Raw genomic sequence first — 22,926 nt, forward strand, 5'->3', positions numbered from 1 at the left:
TGCCTTCATTAAAATGCAACTTGCTGTCTATCAGCAAAGCTACTAGAGATATGCATTGTAAAGTGACGTTCTTTCCTACTCATTGCGTGTTTCAGGACCTCGTTTCGGGGAAGATGATTGGCAATGCTAAGGAGAGAGAAGGCCTTTATTATGTGCAAGGATCGGCTGCAGCTCCTGTTTTTCTTTCTAGGTTACAGCTTTCTTTTGTTTCCTCTACTGTTTCAGATTCTAACATCTACTTATGGCACAAAAGATTAGGTCATCCGAACTTTCGATATTTAAAGATTTTGTACCCTCATTTATTTAGCAATAATATGAATGATTCATTCAATTGTGAAGAGTGCATTCTTGCTAAACAAACTAAATCTTCTCATCCTATTCATGCATATCAACCAACTAAACCTTTTTACATTATCCATAGTCATGTATGGGGGCCAACTAGGTTACCTAATCTAACCAATACTCGCTGGTTTGTCACTTTCATAGATGATCATACTAGGGTGTGTTGGGTGTTTTTGATGAAGGAAAAATCAGAAGTCTTTAAACTTTTTAGGAACTTTCATCAAATGGTTCTCAACAATTTTCAAACATCCATTCATATCCTTCGTTCGGATAATGGAAAAGAATACTTCTCCTCTGAATTCGAGACATACTTGAGAGACGATGGCATTATTCATCAAAGCACATGTCCCTATAACCCCCAACAAAACGGAATTGCCGAGAGGAAAAATCGACATTTGCTAGAAACTGCTCGCACATTGATGTTCTCTAGTTCTGTGCCTACATCTTTTTGGGGAGAAGCCGTCCTTACAGCAGCCTATCTTATTAATAGGCTTCCTACTAAGATCCTCAATTTCAAAACCCCATTAAACACTCTCATTACATCCTATCCTCTCCTAACCCGCATGCTGAATTCCTTATCCCCTAAAATCTTCGGATGTACAGCCTACGTTCATAATTATCACTCAAAATTGCATCCTAAGTCCTTGAAGTGTGTGTTTGTTGGCTACTCACCCACCCAACCAGGATACAAGTGTTATTGTCCTAACACTAAAAGGTTTTTGGTATCATGTGATGTCTCTTTTCTCGAGAATCAGTCTTATTATCCTACCACTAACCTGTAGGGGGAGATGACTAAAGCAGTTTTTGGTAGAGATAATTGTTGGGATGTTAGTATTTTGCCTGAAACAGCTGCTCCTTCTACTCCTATTCCGAATATTTGTAACTTATTCAGGGGGAGAACAGCAGAAATCTGCTGTAGAAAAAACAGAAAAAACTACACCCGATCCTGATCCTAAATCAAAGCTGCCACTCAAGGTATATTCAAGAAGAAAGTATCTCGAACCAAGGCAAGACCAATCATCATTCCTGGAACAAGGTCTAACACATGGAGAGGGAGCAAGAAATGAATCAGCAGTGCCAATTGAAGATCGCAACAGAATACAGAATGCTGAATTAGAAACAAGAAATTCGGAGGCTGAATCAGTTGATCTGGATGTCCCAATTGCTTAGAGAAAAGGGGTAAGATCATGTACTAAACACCCCATTGCTAATCATTTGGTGTATTCTCGGCTTTCCCCAGGTTTCAGGGCATTTACTATAAAATTGGATGAGGTGTACATACCAAAAAACATTGGTGAAGCTCTACAAAATCCTGATTGGAAAAAGGCTGTAATGGAAGAAATGGATGCCCTAATAAAAAATGGCACGTGGGAACTGGTTGAACTACCTGAGAACAAGAAAGCGGTAGAAAGTAAATGGGTTTTCACAACAAAACATAGAGCTGATGGAAGCATTGAACGATACAAAGCAAGGTTGGTGGCCTAAGGATTCACACAAACCCAAGGTATAGATTATGAAGAGACCTTTGCACCTGTTGCAAAGCTCAATTCTATACGTGTGTTATTATCAATTGCAGCCAACTTAGATTGGGAACTACACCAACTTGATATAAAAAATGCGTTTTTGAATGGAGAGTTAGAAGAAGAGATATATATGAGAATTCCTCCCGGATTTGAAGAAAAAGGGAAGGTTTGCAGATTAATCAAATCTCTATATGGGCTAAAACAATCTCCTAGGGCCTGGTTCAAGCGATTTAGTACCACATTACATCAGCTAGGGTATCAACAAGGGTAGTTTGATCATGCCCTATTTACTAAACATGCTGCTAATGGTCTAAAAATAATTTTAATTGTCTATGTGGATGACATTATTATTGCAGGTAATGATCATCAGGAGATCAAAGCTTTAAAAGAACAATTACAGCAGACTTTTGAAGTAAAAGACCTTGGGCAGATGAGATACTTTCTTGGGATGGAAGTAGCAAGGAGCAAGGCGGGAATTCTTATATCTCAAAGAAAATATACACTAGACCTACTCAAAGAAACAGGCAAGCTGGGTTGTAGACCAGCTAGTACCCCACTAGAACCCAATTGGAAGGCCAATATAGATGGGACAGGAAAAGAAGTAAATAAGGAGCGATATCAAAGATTAATGGGAAGGCTAATATACTTATCTCTTACCAGACCAGACATTTCATACGCGGTAAGTAAGGTAAGTCAATACATGCATTCACCTCATGACAAACATCTTGATGTAGTTTATCATATCCTAAGATACCTAAAAGGAACTCCTGGTAAAGGTATTTTATTCAAAAAGTACAAAGACCGAGGAATTCAAGGGTTTGTAGATGTTGATTGGGCAGGTTCAGTTGAAGATAGTAAATCAACTTCTGGTTATTGCACAAAGCTGTGGGGAAATATTGTCACATGGAGAAGCAAAAAACAGAGTGTGGTAGCAAGAAGTAGTGCTGAAGCAGAGTACCGGGCTATAGCTCAAGGAGTCTGTGAAATAATATGGCTAGAAAAATTTATGAATGATTTGAAGATGACTAATACTGATCCTACAAGATTATACTGTGATAGTAAATCTGCCATCAGTATAGTAAACAATCCAGTTCAACATGACCGAATGAAACATGTGAGAATTGATAGGCACTTCATCAAGCAAGAGATTGAAGATGGTGGAATAAACCTGATGTGCATTCCTACTAGCCTACAAGAAGCTGACATCTTTACAAAAGCAATGAACAAACAAGGCTTTGAAGTAATAAGAGGCAAGTTGAGAATGAAGGATATCTATGCTCCAGCTTGAGGGGGAGTGTTGAAGATAATCTTGGAAGAGATAAAGCCGAAATTATATCTTGGAGATTTGAAACAAAAGGCCAGATAAGAAGATAGAAGATAAAGCCTTTTTTATATTTGAAAAAATTAGGTTTTTATTATCTAAATAAGTTGTTATTAATTTGTAATTTAAATGTCCTATTTTTTAGCTTGAAGATAGGTTGTATTGCTGTATTTAACACAGTCGTGTACCACAGAATAGAGATAGTTGTTTTGTGCTTTGGATCTCTTCTCAATCAGAATTTTGATCCTCTAAATTCTTCAGTTTCTTTATAATTTTTTAGGTTTTCTTCGTTGTTGCACTGATATACAGCCTTATAGCAAGTTTTCTTATTTCTAATTTTCAATTGTACCTCTTCATTCCACCACCAAGACTCCTTAAGGTTTGGGGCTCTACCATTTGTCTCTCCAAGGACTACCTCTGTCGTGCTTCTCAAGGCAGTAGCCATTTTCCTCCACATTTGGTTTGCTTGTCCTTCTCCATTCCATTCCTTTCTACCCTTTAATTTTTCTTTGAAGATTAGTTGTTTCTCCCCTTTTAAATCTCATCACCTAATTCTTGGATTTTGTTTTATGTGATTTTTTCTCTTCCAATTTCTTACTCGGACGTCAAGTACCAAAAGTTTATGTTGAGTAGTCAAACACTCCTCTGGTATTACTTTACAATCCCTACAACATAACCGATCCTCTTGTTTCATGAGGAAGTAATCTATTTGGGTGCTTGATGTGATAGTTTTATATGTGATTAAGTGTTCGACCCGTTTTTTGAACCTAGTATTGGTTATGATGAGCCCATATGCCATAGCAAAATCTAGAATAGACTTGCCCTCATTATTAATTTCCCCAAATCCATGCCCTCCATGTACCTCTCTATAGCCATTTCCGTCTCTACCCACGTGACCATTTAAGTCACCTCTTATAATCATTTTCTCTCCTCTTGGTATCATTTGTATCCCTCTGGGTCCTCCTAGAATTTTGTTTTTATCTCTTTGCCTAACCCCACTTGTGGTGCATATGTACTAAAAATATTTATCGTCATTCTTCCTAGACCAACCTTCACCATAATAATCCTATCCCTTATTCTCTTTACATCCACTTCTTCATTTACTAAGCTTTTATCCATAATAATCCCAACTTCATTTTTCGCTCGATCATTTCCTGTGTACTATATTTTATATTCAGTTTCTAATAAACTTTTTGCTTTTTTCCCTACTCATCTTGTCTCTTGAAAGCACATAATATTAATCTTTCTCTTAATCATCACATCTACCACTTCCATAGCTTTGCATGTTAATGTTCTTATGTTCCATGACCCAATCCTTAATCTATGATTTTGGTTTTGGCTTTGACTTTGAATTTGATTTTGTTTTTTATTTTGGCTTTGATTTTGGACTAGCTTCTTTACCCATATCTGTCCAAGCAAATGCGGGGACCCTTGCTAATTTGTCATTACATCCGGGCGCTGATGCAGCGGCCCTAGCTCACTTGACCAGGCTAATTGGTGCCGAGTGGCGCCTAATTAGCCACGGTGGTCGCCTAGCCCCATGAATCGCCTTGGCCGCTTGCTCTCTTTGTTGCAGCGCCTAAGAAGATTTAGGGTTTTTTCCTCCTAACCCGTTCTCTCTCTCATCTCGCCGTCGCCGCTTGTTCTCTCCGTTGCCGTCGCTGCCGACCGTCTCTCGTCGCACGTTGCCGCCAACCGTCTCTCGTCGCACGTCGCCGCCACCTCTTGTGGACAGTGAACTCATCGCTGCTGTCGTCGCCGTTTGCTCCACAGTGAACTCATCGCCGCTGTCGTCACCGTTTGCTCCCTCTAGTTGCAATTGCCATCGACGTTGCCATCGCCGCTTGCAGAAGATTTACTCTCTCTCTCTCTCTCTCTCTGAGTCTCAGCCTTTGCTCTCTCTCTATTGCAACGTTGCCATCGCCTCTTGTGGCCTAATCCCCTTTATATAAGCACAATATTATATATATATAATATAATAATTATATTAATATATAGGTATATCATATATATGTGTTTATAACTTTATATACATATAAATAGATCTTTTTATATATGAATATATATGTGTGTATGTGTATTTAGAATAATATAAATTTTATTTAAATAATTTTTTTATGTACCGCCTAGTCCCTGCCTAGGCGCTGGGCTCCAGCCTGGCGCCCGACTAGCGCCTAGCGCGTTTTAGAACATTGCGACTACCTAATACAACCCTCCTCTTTTTATGGTAAATTTTTTCTATGGATCGAAGATTTTCTAGTCCTAAACAATGTAGTTTTATCTCCTTACTAGTCAATATAATATAAATAATTTTTCGTGATAATTACTTAAAGAAACCTCTTTTTATGTTTATATATTTTCTGAATCTTTGACAAGGTTCTTTAGCCGCAGCAGAATATATACGACATTCCTCTTTTTAGTTAGTTTGGGTGAGAGGTATGGACTGTCCAAACTCTATATCCGAACTTTCTTAGGTAGTCAGGTTACACTGACTGCATTTGTACCTGTCCTCCACCCCTGCCGCAGCTTTTATCACCACATACTGATTCTGTTTGAAAAAGTCTGTTATTTATCTCTCATGTTAGCATACCCGTGTGGCCATGTGCTAGGAGCTATCTTTTAATCCATTTTTAATTTGGATTACCTTTGTTTTCCTATGGTCTAATTGAGGTTGTCATGGTTATGTTGCCTTGTATATGTTTTATCAATTGGTACCATTTTTTTCGTCTTCTATATGTTTTATCAATTGACAAATTACTCTTACTATTCATTGCTTTGAACATAAATGCTTTTTGGCATCTGGTGATTGCAGTTACCCTATAATGCTTAGAAATATAATGGCCTTGTCTCCCATGCATTACCTAAATAAATAGCTATTATTTGTTATTGTCATCCCTCTGCAGGCATATATGAGTTGTATTAAATGATAATTTATGATTTCTTTAAATACCTATTTAGTTTTGAATACATTTTAAGTGTATACCATTTAAGTGATACACAATGCATACCCAAACCCCAAAAAATAAATAAATAAATAAAAATTTAAGGCATAAATTTGATGCCTTGTTAATTCTTGCTAGTAATTGAACAAATAGTGACACAGTAAGAACTGTATGCCAAATTGCCAATATTTTGTCAGGATAACAAATTATTGGAAACGTAAGAGTACTTATCCAAACAATTTGACCCGTGAGGAAGAACTTCATAAAGAAAGAACAGCCACTCAACAAAAAACGGCTCTATGTTCATGTGAACTTTTGAGATTTAAAAATCTTTGCAAGTGCCACAGCAATGGAGTTAGCTTGGTGGAAGCTTTTAGGGAAGAGCCAACTTGATATTACCCATATCAAGATGCTGCAGTACCCCAAGTTCCTTGATTTCCCAGGAGCTTGAATGGTTGGATAACATCTCCAACGCCATTACTATTTGGATGACTATAAGGAACCAAAGCTTTCATCTTCAATCATGAAAAAACTTCTCAAATTCTCTTTTTACATAAATGGAAGAGCATATGTCTCACATTTTTATCCAAAACTTCCCCTTCTTGCCCATTGTTTCTTACCATTCTTTATTAATGGAAAATTCATAAAAAAAGGGACATTTTTGCGTTGCTTCAAAATTAAAATGATTTTTAATTTTTAATAGTCAAACTTTATTATTAGTTTTCATTATAAATTATTATCGCATTTTGTCCAATTAACCATTAAATAATGATGAAAAAATTATGTCATTTGTCATCTTATCCAAATAGATGGAAATGGCAAGAACTTAGATTTAAAAATTGTATCTTTCATCTCATGCCACATAATTTCATGCAATATATATATATATATGTACAATTTTTTTTCCACAAAATTCACGAGGATGTCACACATAGAATTAAGACAGGTTGGCTAAAATGGAGAAATGCATCGGGGGTGTTATGTGATAGTAAAATCCTATTAAAATTAAAAGGAAAATTCTATAGGACAACTATAAGACCAGTTTTGTTGTACGGTTCAGAATGTTGGGTAGTCAAATACCAACATGAGCAAAAGACGAGTGTAGCAGAGATGAGGATGTTAAGATGGATGTGCGGCCATACAAGAAAAGATAAAATTAGAAATGAAGTTATTCGTAATAAGATAGGAGTAGTGCCAATAGAGTAGAAGATGAGAGAGATTAGACTAAGATGGTTTGGTCATGTGAGAATGAGACCAAGAGACGCTCCTGTGAGGAGAGTTGATGAAATGGAACAATTAATCAAAAAAAGAGGTAGAGGCAGACCTAAGAAGATTTTGAGGGAGACATTAAAGTTTGATATGAAGTGTATGGATCTCAATGAAGATATGGCAAAAGATAGAAATACATGGAAATCTAGAATTCATGTAGCCGACCCCACATAGTGGGATAAAGGCTGGATATGTTGTTGTTGTTGTAAAGTTTTGACAAGAAAATTATAAATAACATATCAAGCCATTATTACATTATATGGGGTTGACTACATGAACTATAAATTGTCGGTCATTTCTATTTATAGCCTTATTTTTGTAGGTTTATATTTCATATCATACTTAAGTGTCTCCCAATAAGGGTTTTTGTTTGCCTGCCTCTACCCTTTTTGTTAAATACTTGTTTTATTCCATTCACTATCCTCTTAGAAGTTTCTTTTTAGTCCTCTTCTCATATGCCAAACCAACTTCATTGAGTCTAACGCATCATACACTAGCAAATTTTTTACTATACATTTGTATAAAAGTCTCTATGAAACTTTGTTTCAATTTAAAAGAGAAAAAAAAATTGTATAAGCAAATTTTGACAAAGATATGTAAAAATTTTATATAATTTTCTCAAAGTTGCTTGTATAAAATTTTTATATACAAAGCTATAATAAAAAAATTATTAGGATAAACTTTTTTTGCTTTGTCGAAATTTTGCTCTCATAAAAACTTTTTATATAAAGACTTCTATACAAAGTTAAAATACACCCAAAAAAAAATATTGTAAAAGATTTGCTCTGTCAAGATTTAATTTTATACAAAATTAAATAAAAAATGTTTTTCTAAAATTTTCTTTGCATAAATTAACGTGAGATGGTAAATAATTTGACACTTACGTTAATATGAAATTGCCCCATCTATTGGGTTCTCTTCTAAAATTTGGATTGAAAATGGTCATGCGAATAGCACATGATTCTATATAGGACTATTATGCCAAATGCTTTTTGCATTTTAGGATGAAGCAAATATTTAATATATGTGCGTAATATATATAGATCTTACTTTTAAGTTCGACTGTTTTATCAATTTATAACATTTACTAATTTTGAGAAAAATACATCTGTATGTATACATTTGGTAAATGACCCAATACCAACTAACAGCTCAAATTCTACCCACTAAGCCCATCATGGTCGTCTTGCCCTTGCCTAACCTTGCCACCAATGGCCATGCCAAGCCCACTCATTTTTGCATTCAGGCATCATCAAGCCACCTTGTTCCATTTTAGTCATCACCAATATTCAGGCCAAAACATTGATAATCACATGTGGTGGAGGCGCCAAATATGCTATTGGATTGTGGAGATCTAAAACATCCATCTGTTTATTTGAGTGGAGGGTGGAGGTGATATGGTGGCTGATGAAGTTCTGATTATTACTAAGGCTTTGAGGGCTTCTATTGCTGAGCAAAGATGGGTGAAAAGCTCTTTGGTGAATGGTGATGGTGATGGCTTGGTTCCCTGAAAGCTTAGGCCGTGTGTGGGGCTGTGGTGGTGGCTTGGATGGTTCTGGTGGATAATAAAATGTTTGGAGTGGGGCGAAGAGTCGAAGACAGTGGGTGATTGCAAGCAGTGTGGGGTGGACAGAGAGGCTGGGTGGTTCAATAGGGATGGACAACAAGGAAACAATAGGTTGAATTATTGAGAGCATTTTGGTCTTATGATTCTTTCTATTAAAGTGTTTTAAGTTAGAAGGATATATTTGACCTTTTTTACAAAAAATATGGAGTAATGTCATATTATTTCTTGATCAAGAGAGTAAAGTGGTACTTGGTGATAGTGCGAGTGCTTCATGTGATTAACCTGATCCCTCATGTTTGTTAAAGTTTGTGAGACTCAAACTCAATGATCATCACTGAGAGACATTACTTCACATGCTAAACTTCAGTGTCTTACTTATTTTGATATCCGTATGTGGTTGTTTTCAGGATGTATCCATTTGCATGTGATGATATAGTTACAATCTTACAGACTCAGCTTATTATTTGAAATTTATCGACATTCTGGAAACAATAAAAAATCTGTATTTTTCCCAATTTTTTCTGGCAGTCTTTCCAAAACAAGGGATTTTGGATGACCAAGGATGGTGGGCATTTAACTGATGGGGAACCAGCATATGGTAACCCATCAAGAATTGAGCCAAAGCGCTCTCATCAATGGTTTGCTGATGGTACTGAACCGGAGCTATTCCTCAGCAAGAAACAAGCAGTAGAAAATCCAATTAGTAAATCAACCACAGGAATGTTAAATGCAAATATTCCTCTTTGGGAGAATGCTGTGCCAAGCCAATTTATGGGCCGGTTATTTGTAGCTGACACCAATAGACCCTTCAGTTTTACCGAACGAAACTTTTCTCTAGTTGTTCCTGATGACCCTGATATGAGAAGAAAAGGCATCAATGAGCAATACAGGAATGATTCATCTGTGGATTTGTCTATATCGAACACTATGGAGGACCCAGAAACATGTCTGAGCTATGGTGGAATTAGAAAAGTTAAAGTTAATCAGGTGAAGGACACTGACAATAGTTTATACGCGCTGAAGCAGCATAATGATGGCATGACTGCAAGTCAAGCCTATAACCCTGGCAATGAAATGAGTTTCATATCAATGGGGCAGGTTTACAGTAGGGAGCATGAGACTGTAACATTAATGGGCCATACATACAATAAGGGTGAAACTGCTCTTGGATCCCTGAGCTCCGCCTTTGAAAAAGAGGATGTAAACATATCATTTGGTCACTCCTATAGTAAGGCAGAGACTAATACAATATCTTTTGATGGCTTCCAAGAAGAACCAGATATTGACCCACTGGCTCGGCCCTTGAACAGCTATGAGTTGATATATGATCAATCTTCAGTTCAAGCAACGGAGACACCCAATAATGGGTTGGATGCCTCAACTGCAACTGCTGACACAGGCATTCCTCAGGTAGCTAAGTCTAAAGCTGAGTCTGTGTCCAAGAATAAATCAGAACAAAAAATGGCTAAAAAAGAGGCTCCAAATAGTTTTCCATCAAATGTCAAGAGTTTGATATCTACTGGAATGTTTGATGGAGTCCCTGTGAAGTATGTCTCTTTGTCAAGGGAGGTAAGTGTCTGTTCCATTATCATCATTTCTTGATCTTGCTGTTGTCTGGTGACTCAAGCTCCTCTTGCATATTTAATAAGGAGCTCCGTGGAATTATAAAGGGTAACGGCTATCTCTGTGGGTGTCAATCCTGCAATTTTTCTAAGGTAAGAGTATCGAAAACTTTTTTTCTGTTCTTCATTTAATTTGTCTCATTCTGTGCCTAATTATGAACCAATGGGTTGTGTAAGGTGCTAAATGCTTATAAGTTTGAGAGTCATGCTGGTTGCAAAACAAAACACCCCAACAATCACATATACTTTGAAAGTGGGAAGACAATTTACCAGATAGTTCAAGAGTTGAAAAGCACCCCCGAGAATCAGTTGTTTGATGCGATTCAAACTGTGACCGGTTCACCAATCAATCAGAAGTCCTTCCGCATTTGGAAAGGTGAGAAGTTATTTTGTTAAGATAATTCTCTACTTCATCTATTTAGACATTCTCTAAGTTTAGTGTTCTGTATGGTGTCCTTTCAAAATTTTAAACCATACAAAAAAATTTCATAAATCAAAACCTGGTAAAAATTTGTTCCCACATTGAAACTCCCATCACATCACCTCTACAATGCCTCAAATCACCACAGATCGCCACTTGCGGTTCCTTTTTGCCGCATTCATTTCTTGAGAAATGAGAAACCCCAAGGCAGTATCTATCTTAATTTAGAAACTGAAACTGCCTTGGCGCTTTCTTCTACTCCAAATCTTTTTACATGTTTTATCCGGCCTCATCATTGAGTTTTAGTTTGTGCACAATGACAGTATGTCAGTTTTAGTTAGGGAGTATGTTTGGTCTCAGTTTATTTTGTTATTGTTTTAAAAATTGTATCCAATTTTGAAATTTCTCTCTCTCTCTAATAATACTTTTATAATATGCCTCTCTGAACTGAACACTTCCTCTCCCCCCCCCCCCCCCCCCCTCTTCTCCCCGTATTGGCCCTATTCCTCAGAATCATTTCAAGCCGCTACTCGCGAGCTTCAACGTATATATGGGAAGGAGGAACTGAATCCATAGTAGCTGTAGTGTTAATCAGCTTCTTGCTGAAATGTAAAATTGGTAGTCCCTTTGATGTGCATAGAAGCGAGTTTTGATTTATGTTATCACATATTTAGTGTGAAGTGGCGGTTAGTGTGGGAGATCTGATGCTTTTTGTAATTTCAGCGTTTAGATGCTATAAATTTGAAGCAGGATGTGGTTCGCTTATATTTATTTTTATTTTCTTTTCTGATTTAGTTAGAAAAGTTATTTTAAACACGAACTATGTTGTGCCTAGGCCCTAGTATTGTCTATATTTTGTTTCCATGGGAATTATTTCCGGATGGAACTGTCTATATTTTGTGCCTAGGCCCTATGTTGTACCTGTAAATTCTGAAGTTTGGATGCTATTTCTTATGTCGTGGCCTCCCCACCCTCTCTTCCTCCATGAGCCTGAAGATTCCTATATACGAAGACATCAAGTTTTTTTGTCGCCATTGAAAATCAGGCATCCATGTGGGTGATTATTCCTGCCCGTTGAGGTGCGACATTTGTTTGCATTCAGTGATTTTGGAATGGTCATCTTTATAACTCAAATTTATAGTTTCCCCACGATGGTTTTAAAATCAGTCATTTTCCTAAATCGGGTAGCATTGAACTAAATTACCGTTAACTGTTTTAATGATCAATTCACCAAACATGTTTTTCCAACTCTTGTATCAAGATCGAAGAACATAATTTTCAAAATGTCGCGCGCTATTCGTAGAATCCTCGAGAAAAATAAATCGATCGACCTTGGAAAGTTGGCGTCGAGCCACAATCCCAATGCCTATCCACCCGCTCATGATCACAACAAAAGTTCTGTAAAAATAAGATAAAACAATTTTACCGGATTTTCTGAATATCCAAAAGTTATTTCATTTAATCGAACAACCTTTCCAGGCAAAAGTATCATTATTGATGTTAACGTTGCCCGGGAAGAGGCGCCGAGGTTACAAAGGTGGCTTCCATTTCGACGACGTTAAATCACGCGGTCACTTAACGAGAAGTTGAGGAAAGAAATGGCATTATCCCCTACTACTCGGGTGACAATTTCTTCTAGAGAAACAATTTGGGGTACAGACGATGGGAGCACAGGATCTACTTTTTTCTACCAAGTATCAACCACATTTAAAGTGAAATATATAAAGGTCAACATGCCAATGCCAAGCAAAAGTAGCAGCACCGAATATGCAACAAAAATAAAAAGCTTTGAAATATAAGAAACACTATCCTTCCGCACACTAAAACAAGTTTTAGAAAGAATCATATTTTAGAAAAATTACAAGCAGCCATCATTACGATTAGTCCTTTTTTTTCTTTCTTTCTTTCCTCTTCTTCTGCTTAGCTCCCAGCAAAATCTTGTTTGCTCAAGAACCGCAGCAAGCTGATTTTTGTGCAACTTGACCAGCACCACTTGCCGGGTCAGGTTGATTGATTTTGATCGTCTGAGGCTGCAAAAATAACACAAAAAATGTGTTCAGAATTCAGAATGGTGATCCGAAACACAATCAGATTTCTTCTCAATAACAACATATGAGTTAATTAAATACCTCTGCCTTGGAGTCAGTATCAGCCAGCCTTTGCTTAATATCCCTTGCTATAGAGAAGAAAACTTGCTCTACGTTAAGATTCGTCTTAGCACTCTGCAGATAACAGGACCTTTGGCATGTGCACAGATTATTTCCAACAAATTTTTAAACAATTCCAATTTGTATTACTTACGGTTTCGAAGAATTTAATGCCATATTCATCTGCAAGTGCTTGGCCCTTGGAGGTTGGCACAGCCTGTAGAGATTTTTATTAGGGGTTATCCTTAATATGAAAGATTCAAAAGCAAAGTCAAAATGCAACTAAATTAAAGGCGTGACTTGCACATCACTACCTGAAGTAATTCAAATGATATAAAAATAGCTGAAACGAGTTTTTTTTTTTTTTTTCCCCCTTTTGGTGCTATGGGGGAGGGGGAAATTCTAACAAAACAAAGCCGCATACCCTTTTGCTTTCGTCCATGTCAGCCTTGTTCCCTACCAGTATCTTGTTGACGTTGTCAGAAGCATGCTGCTCAATGTTGCGAATCCAGTTCCTAATATCTAAAAGCAGAACAAGATTTTTTGTCAACTCAGATGTGAAACCACATGATATGATCACAGTGGTTCTACAAAGCAATATAGATCCAAACCATTCACCCCAGTGACACTAGCCAACGGTGCCATAATGATGCCTTTGACATTATTAGACAATTTACACAATTAAAACACGTCACATTTTGCACCAAATATGGTTTCATGGAGTTCATCTAGTAGAGTTCCACAAAGCATAGGCGTTACAGGCCAATTCTTTAAAATGTTAGCCATCAAACATCAAATCCAAAGAAACAAAAGTTTTTAAAAAATAGAAAGATGCTCAATAAATCTTGGACTTACTGTTGAAAGATGATTCGTCTGTAACATCATACACCAGCAAAATCCCCATGGCTCCACGGTAGTAAGCTGAAAGCATTCATAATTAAAAGCATCATCATCAACACAAGCCTTAATCCCACTAGGTGGGGGGTTAGCCAAGCATTCATAATTAAAAGCAAAAGATTAAAAAGAAAGTTACACGGGACTATCTTTACTAAAGAACATAAAAGGCCAGACAAAATTGCAAGCCTGATGAACCAGTGATAGAAATAATAATATCAATACCACGTAATTTTTGTGGCATTTTTTGTACAAAAATTTTGTAAGAATAGCATTCCCGCACACAAAGGTAGCCCTGGCCATAATGTGGCTCCGCCTTTTTCTGACTTTTTATATATATTATTATAGATAATTATAATTTGGCCAGGGCTAAAATTATAATTTGGCCCGGACTAAAAATCTTTCTTGGCTCTGCCACTAGGCATTGTAAGAATAATTAGTTTTTGACACTGACACCCATTAAAAAGATTTTATGATGGAGTGCTCATACAATTCAACAGCTCAAAAGATGGGACTAGCTGCAATTGTATTAGCAATAACACCCTTTAATATTTGGGACTCATGCATGAGAAGACTAAGGTGGTATAGAAGTTGGTCAGCAACTCGGGAAAACTTAACAGGTAAAAACCGAGAGTCTCAATGGTGTTCACTAATTTCTTCCTCGTCTAACTTCAATGCAAGCATAGGAAAGACAGAATTCAGCATCTGTATCATTTAAAACAGTCGAACTAAACAAATCCAGAAACTTACCAGTAGTGATTGTTCGAAACCGCTCCTGACCAGCTGTATCCCATATTTGGAGCTTAATCCGTTTGCCATCAAGCTCAATGGTTCTTATCTTGAAATCAATGCTGCACAGGAAGAATGGACTTGCAGAGGTTAGAAGCACCTCCGATTGAAGTAAAAACTAATAATAGATTTAAACCTAGATGTAAGAGACTGCAGACCCAATGGTAGTGATAAAACTGGTTGTGAAGGAACCATCAGAGAATCGCAAGAGAAGGCAACTCTTACCCACACCTGCAAAGCAAGTAAAGAGAAACACATAAGACAATCATTCAACTACTGTAAATACTCAAAATCTTTAAAAATCATGTATTCAAGATCACACCAAGTTATCTTATAACTGTTGGTTCAGTAACAAATGAACAACGCTTGCTACTGTGCTCTCAAGAAGAACTTGGAACATGGTGGACAGTGGGCATTAGTCCCAACACTAATAACTTTCATAAAGCATAGCTGTCCTATTCAAAGCATTCAAGTAATAGCAATTACCGGCTAGCGCAGTTGAATTTCCACCCAGAACAGAAATGAGTTAAGACACCTCATACAAGCAACAAACAATGAGAAAAATAGTACGATCTCACAATCTCTTCAAATCAAGTCCACCACTTTATTCTATAAAATAAAAGCAATCCCTACCATTTCTCTATTAGCTCTACAATTTCATGATTAAAAAGTTATATGCAGTACCTAGGAACCAAACATTCTCTTGCCCATCTTTTAAGCCCAAAAGGCATTTTATTTTAATTACTCTACATTCACACAAAATCTTGAAACTAGACTTGAGTGAATATTTCTCAACCAAAATGAAAATGGAAAGAAGAAAATTTTGTTACATGTACACATATTTTGTAGGCAACCACATTAAAATTGAATATTTTATGAGTGTTTGTTTAATTTTCATCTCATTTTCTAACCCAAGCTAAAAAAGGAGGACTTGAACCCTTCATTTCCCTTTCCTTTTCTTTTCCCACACATATACAAGTTGAGAGATACTCTTAAGGAAATCGAAAAAAAGGTTTAACAGTGCCTTCATGCATGGATGGCAGGCACCCAAAACACCTTTTAATATGCAACCAAGGCCATTGGTCCCCAAACTAACAGCCAGATCCTTGTTCGTGGAACATCTTTTTTCTAAATAAGTAACTATAATTGCATTAAACAAGGAACTCATGTCTTGTTTATAGAACACAATAGAATCATAGAAACTTGATCCAGCAAATAAAAAGTTCCCAGCTGAGCATAATCAAACCAACCAAGCAGCTATGTGGTTGCTAATGATGAAGAAAAGGCATGGAAAAAATCACAGATAAAGAAAATGACTTGCATGCTCAAACCTTTGCAAACGTTTTTCCAAGCTGAGTATCTCTCACAGAAGCATAGACATTTGATTGTCAAGTTAAATACCCCACTAAGTTAAACAATAAGAAATAACCCCACAGATATAGAAGCAAAGAATGATCCATCATATTTTTCTTTTATTTCCTTCTTTCATTTTTTAGCTTCAATCAAGAGGAGAATGAGGAAGGAATCTGAATCAAAGACCCAACTCTTCAAACAAAGTGCCTAGCTGCTGCTAGATATATCAGCATTGAAGAAATGATATTCAAGAAAGTGCACATGGAAGTAAAATGTACAGCTGTAAATCATTCCTCAAAAAAATGAAGAAATCCAAAAATTGGTTCAAGGATGGACCTATTCTGCCTGAAAATATTACTAAAGCCATTTTTCCACATCTACTTGGGATCAACCACATGGAATGTTTTTATTCTTTAGTCTCATTTTGATACTTCAACTATATAAAAAAAAATTTATTCGACCCTCAACTTGAAAATAGGCACACCTCAATCTTATTGAATTTCACCTAAATACTTACTTGAAATATAACACAACGAAAAAGTGAGGGACTAATAACCAACTTTCTTCTTCCCTCCCGTCAGTCCTCCAAAGAGTACAAGTCAAAACAGTAGTTGGAAACACCCACACCATGCCATAAATGCTCAAGCATGAAGGTCCACAACTCACTAGGCACAAAATGAATTAAAAGATCATTTCCAGATTCACAATCAGTTTTGCATATGCAAAACTGACAAACACAAAATTTTCTTCCTTTAATAAGACTATCATCCGCAAATTCAATAAATTCATCAAAGGATAACCAAATGAATGCCGAGAGAACCAAGATACGGTGACTCAGTGGAAAAGCTAAAATCACCATAATGTCATGATTTTTACATAGCTAATCCTAAAGGCAAGAATGCTTGAAGAGAAAACTACCCAAACTATGAATCTCATGCCTATGGTAGTCAAGAGCAACATGAAAAATCAGACAACATATCTTCCTGATCACAAGACATTATAGACTAATTAATTTTTGCATGTCATGATCACATTGCAGACTCTGGTTATCATTAAGAACCAGACAATCAGTCAGGAGATGCACTTCAAATAATAGTAAAACAACACAGGAGGGTTACTTGTAAGAAACTAAAAATAATACCAAAAACTTTGGCAATATTGGGAACGTATGGTTGCCACAAATCAAAACAACCCCCTCAAAAAATCTCAAATCACAAAAGCAAGCGTACACAAATAAATGACCTTTCGTACTTCTTTTCTTCTATAACAAATATGGTCTTTTGACCAAATTATATCCCATAGGCCAAAAGAGTGGCGCATCTCAAAATTAACAGCACGACTTTATCTCCATTTTCAACATCATAACACCAGCACAACCCCGGATGCGCTAGATACATGAGTAAGCAAGTTTTTCTCTTATTCTGAATCCAGCCCACGAATATCTGAAATATTTGACTTATATATGCTCTGAATTAGGTCCAGAGAATCCGATTTGGACTAGATCCATCTAAAAATCAACTACTTAATGCCTAAATTCCTGAAATGTCAAAGAAGAAAGCGACCACAGCAACACGGCCCCATCTCACTCAACATATTCAAAATCAGGAAGGCGATCCGTAGTCCACACAAACATACATTTGAAACTTTCAAAATATTTTGTTGAAAATGAGAAAAGCGAAGGGCGTACCGCTGTCGCCGATCAAGAGGAGCTTTATGAGGTAATCGTAATCGGCTCGAGCCCTTGCAGGTGGAGCGGCCATTGAACAATCGATCCCAAAACCCTAACAATATACAATCTACTTATATTTCTGAAAGAAATCAAAAATTAGAAACGAGAATCCAGAGCCCCAAAAAACATGAAGATGAACAGAAACTCACACTAGGAAATACGGGATCAGGAACAAAGAGAGAGAAAATCCGAAAAGAGATCGGCCATGACCGAAGAAGATCGAGAGAGAGAGAGAGAGTGTTTGTGTACTCACCGAAAGAAACTTTCACCGTCCTTCCTGCAAGCTGCGTCTACGATGATGGCTATCTCGCGCACCACTCTTTCTCTTTCTCTTTCTTTTTCACTCTCTCTCTCTCTCTGTCTCTCTCTCTCTCTATAGCTGTTCTGTATTTCTGCCCTCTTTCAGCGTGCGTCGAATGCTCCGCGGCGCAGGCTAGCATCTCCACGTTCTGGTGGTTCAGATATATATAGTACAAACGGAAATATTAGTTTGAATTTGTGCGGGCGTGTCGAGATTTAATTGGGAAACCTAGCGCGTTTCCACGGTGGGAAACACTCGTGCGTCGCAGGGGATTGGAAAGGAGTATCTGAGCTGGCATCCTATTCAATAATGGCATAGGAGAGTATATAGATCTGGTCTGAAGTCATGAGTCATGACTCATGGAGCTACGTACAACTGTCAGATGCTGGCGGGAACTCGAAGAGCCCTTAGAGCATTCCAATCATACCCTGCCAGATCATGATTGCTCCTAACCCTTTTCTTTCTATAATATAATATAATAGCCTCCCCTCCCCTTTCTAAAACTCAACCAATACATACATACATACATTACTTAAATACAGGATGATCTAATCATCGTGTGTTTATAAATTAATTCTATACACTTTCCTAAATTATATATTATATTTATTGGGTGAGTGCAGATATGTTTAATATTTTTTCATTTTTAAATAAAATATAATAATTACACATTACTTTAATATTTAACTATAAAAAATATTTTTCGTGATATTTTTTTTTTGTTAAGACAGGAAATTATTTAAATGACATTCATTATGTGTATATATATAATAAAAAATATTTAATTAGTATTAAATTCCGTATTAATAAAAGAACATCTTGAAAAACTACCCCCTTTAAATATTTATTAAAAATAAAATATATTAAATTCTATTTACCCTTATTAATATAACCCTATTTTTATATACTTTTGATTTGACAGAATTACTAATACACATATCAGTCATATAAGGTATCTGAAATATTTTTTTTTAGATTATTCCAAGTATTTGTACACTTATTGTATGTGCGAACACGGAACACATACCGAATAAAAAGTAAACTACTATAATTTAGAGAGTTGACTTTGACAGTGGCCTTGTTATTGCCCAATCATTTCACCAGTTGAAGAAATATATGATCCATGCCATAATAGACGTATTTGAATACAAAAATAAATGGAGGTGTATCTTAATACTATATATATATATATATATTACTTTTTTGTGAGGAATAATTGTAGACACAAATAACTTTAAATTAGAGTCGGACTAAGAGCAATCACGGCACATGAGATAATCATTTGCTTGTTTATAAAAATATCATAACATAAAATTCTTTATGAATGGTACTAAGCAATGATTGTTTGTCCAGCACTGATGAGATGGGCCTTCGTGTGATGATTTCAATATATATGTAGTAGTAGGTAGCTATATATATATATATAAGGCGAGGCAGAATAATCTTAGTAGCAGAAGAAATGCAATCCCAGCAACGCACGCTTATCAGTAGCAGATGAATCACCCACCCAACACCATGATCCAATTAATGCACCATTCACGCTGGCATTCATTAAAAACATAAATAAAAAAAGGACACAGAATGCAAACTTATTGTCCAAAAACCCTCAAATGCAAAATTCCAGCATAAAGCATGGTTCCTCAATATTAAAAACAAAAAATAAATACGGCTAAGACGAAAACTCATAAAGACAATCCTCCAAAACTCATCTCAATAAAAGAAGCCAAGTACTTTGCCACCAACATTCTTTCTTCTTGCTTCTTCATGATCCATGATGCCCGCTGAAGTTGTCAGCACAATGTAGCCAAACTGCACCATTAGTTAAACGCCCGTCATCACATAAGTTCAATGTATATCAGTTTGAAATAAAATGAAGCACCAGGAAGAACCATATTAGTTAATCAGGCATGCTATGCATCTGTCTTCCAACTTCAAATACTCAAAAGTAATTAGTCTCTAGTTTCCGCCTCTATAAATAAAAACACCTTTTATAAAGCATAATAAATAACAGAGTTTCCAAGGGTAACCTGTCTGGATGGAAGCAGTCGTGCGGTCCAAGGTTCGATCTCTTTCACCCCAACATCAAAACGGGGACTAATAACCCCACATTTGTTCAGCCTTCCATTCAATTCAACTACAATTTTTCCAGCTCTGTGATCATCGACGTACTCAAATTCACCAATGTAACCTACAAAACAAATTGAACGTTCAATAAATATGAATTATAATTTTCCAAAGAAAAAATTAAACATTCAAAAACTGCCTGATAAATGATGCAAGAGAACAGACCATGCTTCTGCATGACGAGGAGAAATTTGATTATCACTTTAGAGGATGGCCTGATCATAACCTGTCGTTTGCCTCTCTTCTCTGCATTGTACATGCTCTTTAAAGCATCATTCAGAACACTAACCCTCACCATTATTGCAAGTGCACAGTGCTGTGGAAATGACAATAGAAATCAATCTGTTAAAATAGCCCATGATATTTATTCAGACACGGCAAACATTAGCTAAGGCTGATTACACCAGTAGGAAAATGAATAGAATAAACCACAGTCATCAAAGATTACGTAGCACCAAGGACTAACAATCAGTTTTCCCACAAAATATAGTTGGTCAAGGTGTATTAATAGATCACTATAGGTATGCATCTAAGTAAATTCACAGCCACTGTCCTGCATCAAAGGCAAACCCCGTCCACAAAGTTGTCTCTGCTCCATGTGAGAGACAGACCACAATACAGTCTAAAAGGTTGTAGTTTTAGCACCAAGTGAGTTTTATGTCAACTGACACTTAACTATGGGAAGTAGTTGTTGGAATAAGTTGGTTCCATGAATTAGATGGAATAAATAAAGCTAAAGAGACCACCAAAATATACATATTTTCAAGAAAAAAAATATCTCATAACTTAGACAAGATGGTACTCAAAATACGTAGCTAACAATAAACAGAGGTTCTTCAAATAGTGTACTACTATGCTCTGAAACATAAACTACAGTGATCTACACCTAGTCTTTGAATATCATCCACGACAAAGGTGAACATATGCTCTTAGTCTTACTAGCCAAAGAAACAGGTAAAATGATCTACACCTCATCCTTGAACATTCGAGATTAGTGAAAAGTAACTGAACTTTACATTTCATTATTGAAATCACATTACAAAGTTTCAATTGCTGGAAGATTTATAAAAACATGTCAATGGTTCAAACATGAAGGCAACTTCACTCATAAATGAAATCACATTACCAAGTTTCATTTGCCGGAAGATTTATAAAAACATGTCAATGGTTCAAAAATGAAGGCACTCCACTCATGAATAAAAGGACCACAAATTAATAAAATATCAGCCTCCGCGGGCATCAAAGTATCCATCATTCACCTTGTAGTAGTTACACACATGTGAGAACCAACCTACTTAAATGATTCAAAAAATAAAAAGGGACCAAAGAAAGGTCACAATGAGCTTGAATCAATTGAAAAAAAAAAGATGACTAGAATATCAATCTGTATGTATTTCTCAAGTTGAAAATTTCTCAAACAGAACTAATTTTGGAGATATTCCCTTATTTTCCCAAGCCCATGTAAATTGAACTTCTGAAACAGATCAATCATCCAAACTCTTAAATATATAAGTTGCGATCCAATATATGAGTTCAATCATTTCAGCTGTGTTTCAGATTCTTGGGAACAAAACATCAAGACACAATGCATTAGGAAATACCTTCCGAACAGACTAATTTGCTAAATCAAATATGCAACCCAACCATGTTTGGTCCCCCCCACCCCCAAACAAAAAAATAAAAACTCTGCAATCTTCCAACTTAATGGATACGGACCATGCACGAGCCACGGCCATATTCACACTGATACATGGAAGAATAACTACCTTTACTTCAGATAATACATGATGATCATAAAATCCCGAGGCTTAAAATTTAAAACACGATTTCGGTTCTCTTCCTTTTCAGATAATTGCCACACGGACAAGATGCCAATGTACGGGAAATCAGGTATGATCGTGATCACCGAGTCACCGACATCCAATCCCTCACAAACTCAAAACCCATACGACGAGAAGAAAAAGGTACTGGCTAAACAAATTGCTGTAATGCTCCAGATGGGATGGCCAAACAAGACAAGATAAGCAGATTTATATTCGCACGACGAACGTATCATTTATTTGTGAAAAATTAGAAAGAGGAGAAAAAAAAAAAACCAAAGTAAAGAATCTGATCAAGATCGTGTGTGTGTGTGTGAGAGAGAGAAGTTTACCTCGCAGAAAAAATTGGAGACTACGCTGGCCTGGCTTGCAGAGAGCGAGGGGGCGGCGAAGAGTGAACAAGATATTAGGGTTACGGCCTTTGCGAGCAACGGGAGGGCTTTATCTTATGATTGATGGTGGTCCACCGTTGGTCCGTTGGACACTACCGCACCAGAGCTGCATTTTACGAAAATTCTCTTTTAGCCTCTTATGTACCCCGTGCAGGGGAGGTCAATTGGTCTAATTTAAATTAAAATTAATAACAAATTTAAATGAATAAAGGCAGATTCGATTGGTCTAATTAATTTACAGCAATTTATATATTATTGTGTATATATAATACATATGACATTATATGTATTATTATATTTATTCAGTTTTAAAAATTATACTAAATCAAATTAAAAATTAATTTTTAAAATTTTTTGACTTGAAATTCGA

At 36.5% G+C, this 22,926-nt stretch overlaps 3 protein-coding genes across 8 annotated transcripts in view; 1 reads left to right on the plus strand and 2 right to left on the minus strand.

Moving 5' to 3' along the window:
* Positions 1-11,900, plus strand: part of LOC127796663 (retrovirus-related Pol polyprotein from transposon RE1) — a 30,153-nt gene extending 18,253 nt beyond the window's left edge. For 2 of the 4 annotated variants that reach the window (XR_008022045.1, XM_052328925.1), the window contains one exon: positions 96-171. Coding sequence is in view for 3 of the 4 variants with exons in the window: in XM_052328925.1 (XP_052184885.1) it covers positions 96-130 (35 nt within the window). In the remaining variant the exon portion in view is untranslated. Of the gene's footprint in view, positions 1-95; positions 191-9,492; positions 10,534-10,613; positions 10,680-10,763; positions 10,963-11,518 lie in introns of those variants that run through there. The other 2 variants (XM_052328924.1, XM_052328923.1) reach the window with 2 other exon arrangements.
* Positions 11,901-12,775: 875 nt separating this feature from the next.
* On the minus strand, positions 12,776-18,359 carry LOC127796666 (ras-related protein RABE1c). Of its 3 annotated transcripts, none has more exons than XM_052328927.1 (9): positions 18,173-18,359; positions 17,878-17,971; positions 14,996-15,068; positions 14,799-14,899; positions 14,010-14,075; positions 13,579-13,676; positions 13,309-13,371; positions 13,137-13,229; positions 12,776-13,037 (listed from the first exon to the last, which is right to left on the minus strand). In XM_052328927.1, exons 2-9 carry the CDS (start codon positions 17,948-17,950, stop codon positions 12,954-12,956), a joined length of 651 nt encoding a protein of 216 aa, XP_052184887.1. In that variant the 5' UTR covers positions 17,951-17,971; positions 18,173-18,359; the 3' UTR covers positions 12,776-12,953. The 3 variants fall into 3 exon arrangements, with proteins under 3 accessions (XP_052184887.1, XP_052184886.1, XP_052184888.1); XM_052328926.1 differs by having other exon boundaries at positions 17,878-17,998; XM_052328928.1 differs by having other exon boundaries at positions 18,069-18,359.
* A 1,380-nt stretch (positions 18,360-19,739) lies between these two features.
* Positions 19,740-22,663, minus strand: LOC127796429 (40S ribosomal protein S15a). The gene is made up of 4 exons (XM_052328573.1): positions 22,497-22,663; positions 20,510-20,660; positions 20,248-20,408; positions 19,740-20,029 (listed from the first exon to the last, which is right to left on the minus strand). The coding sequence occupies exons 2-4, from the start codon at positions 20,640-20,642 to the stop codon at positions 19,931-19,933; spliced, it is 393 nt and encodes a 130-aa protein (XP_052184533.1). The 5' UTR covers positions 20,643-20,660; positions 22,497-22,663; the 3' UTR covers positions 19,740-19,930.
* Positions 22,664-22,926: the final 263 nt, after the last annotated feature.

Source organism: Diospyros lotus, chromosome 3 (assembly GCF_014633365.1).
Source record: "Diospyros lotus cultivar Yz01 chromosome 3, ASM1463336v1, whole genome shotgun sequence".
Lineage (NCBI taxonomy): Eukaryota > Viridiplantae > Streptophyta > Magnoliopsida > Ericales > Ebenaceae > Diospyros > Diospyros lotus.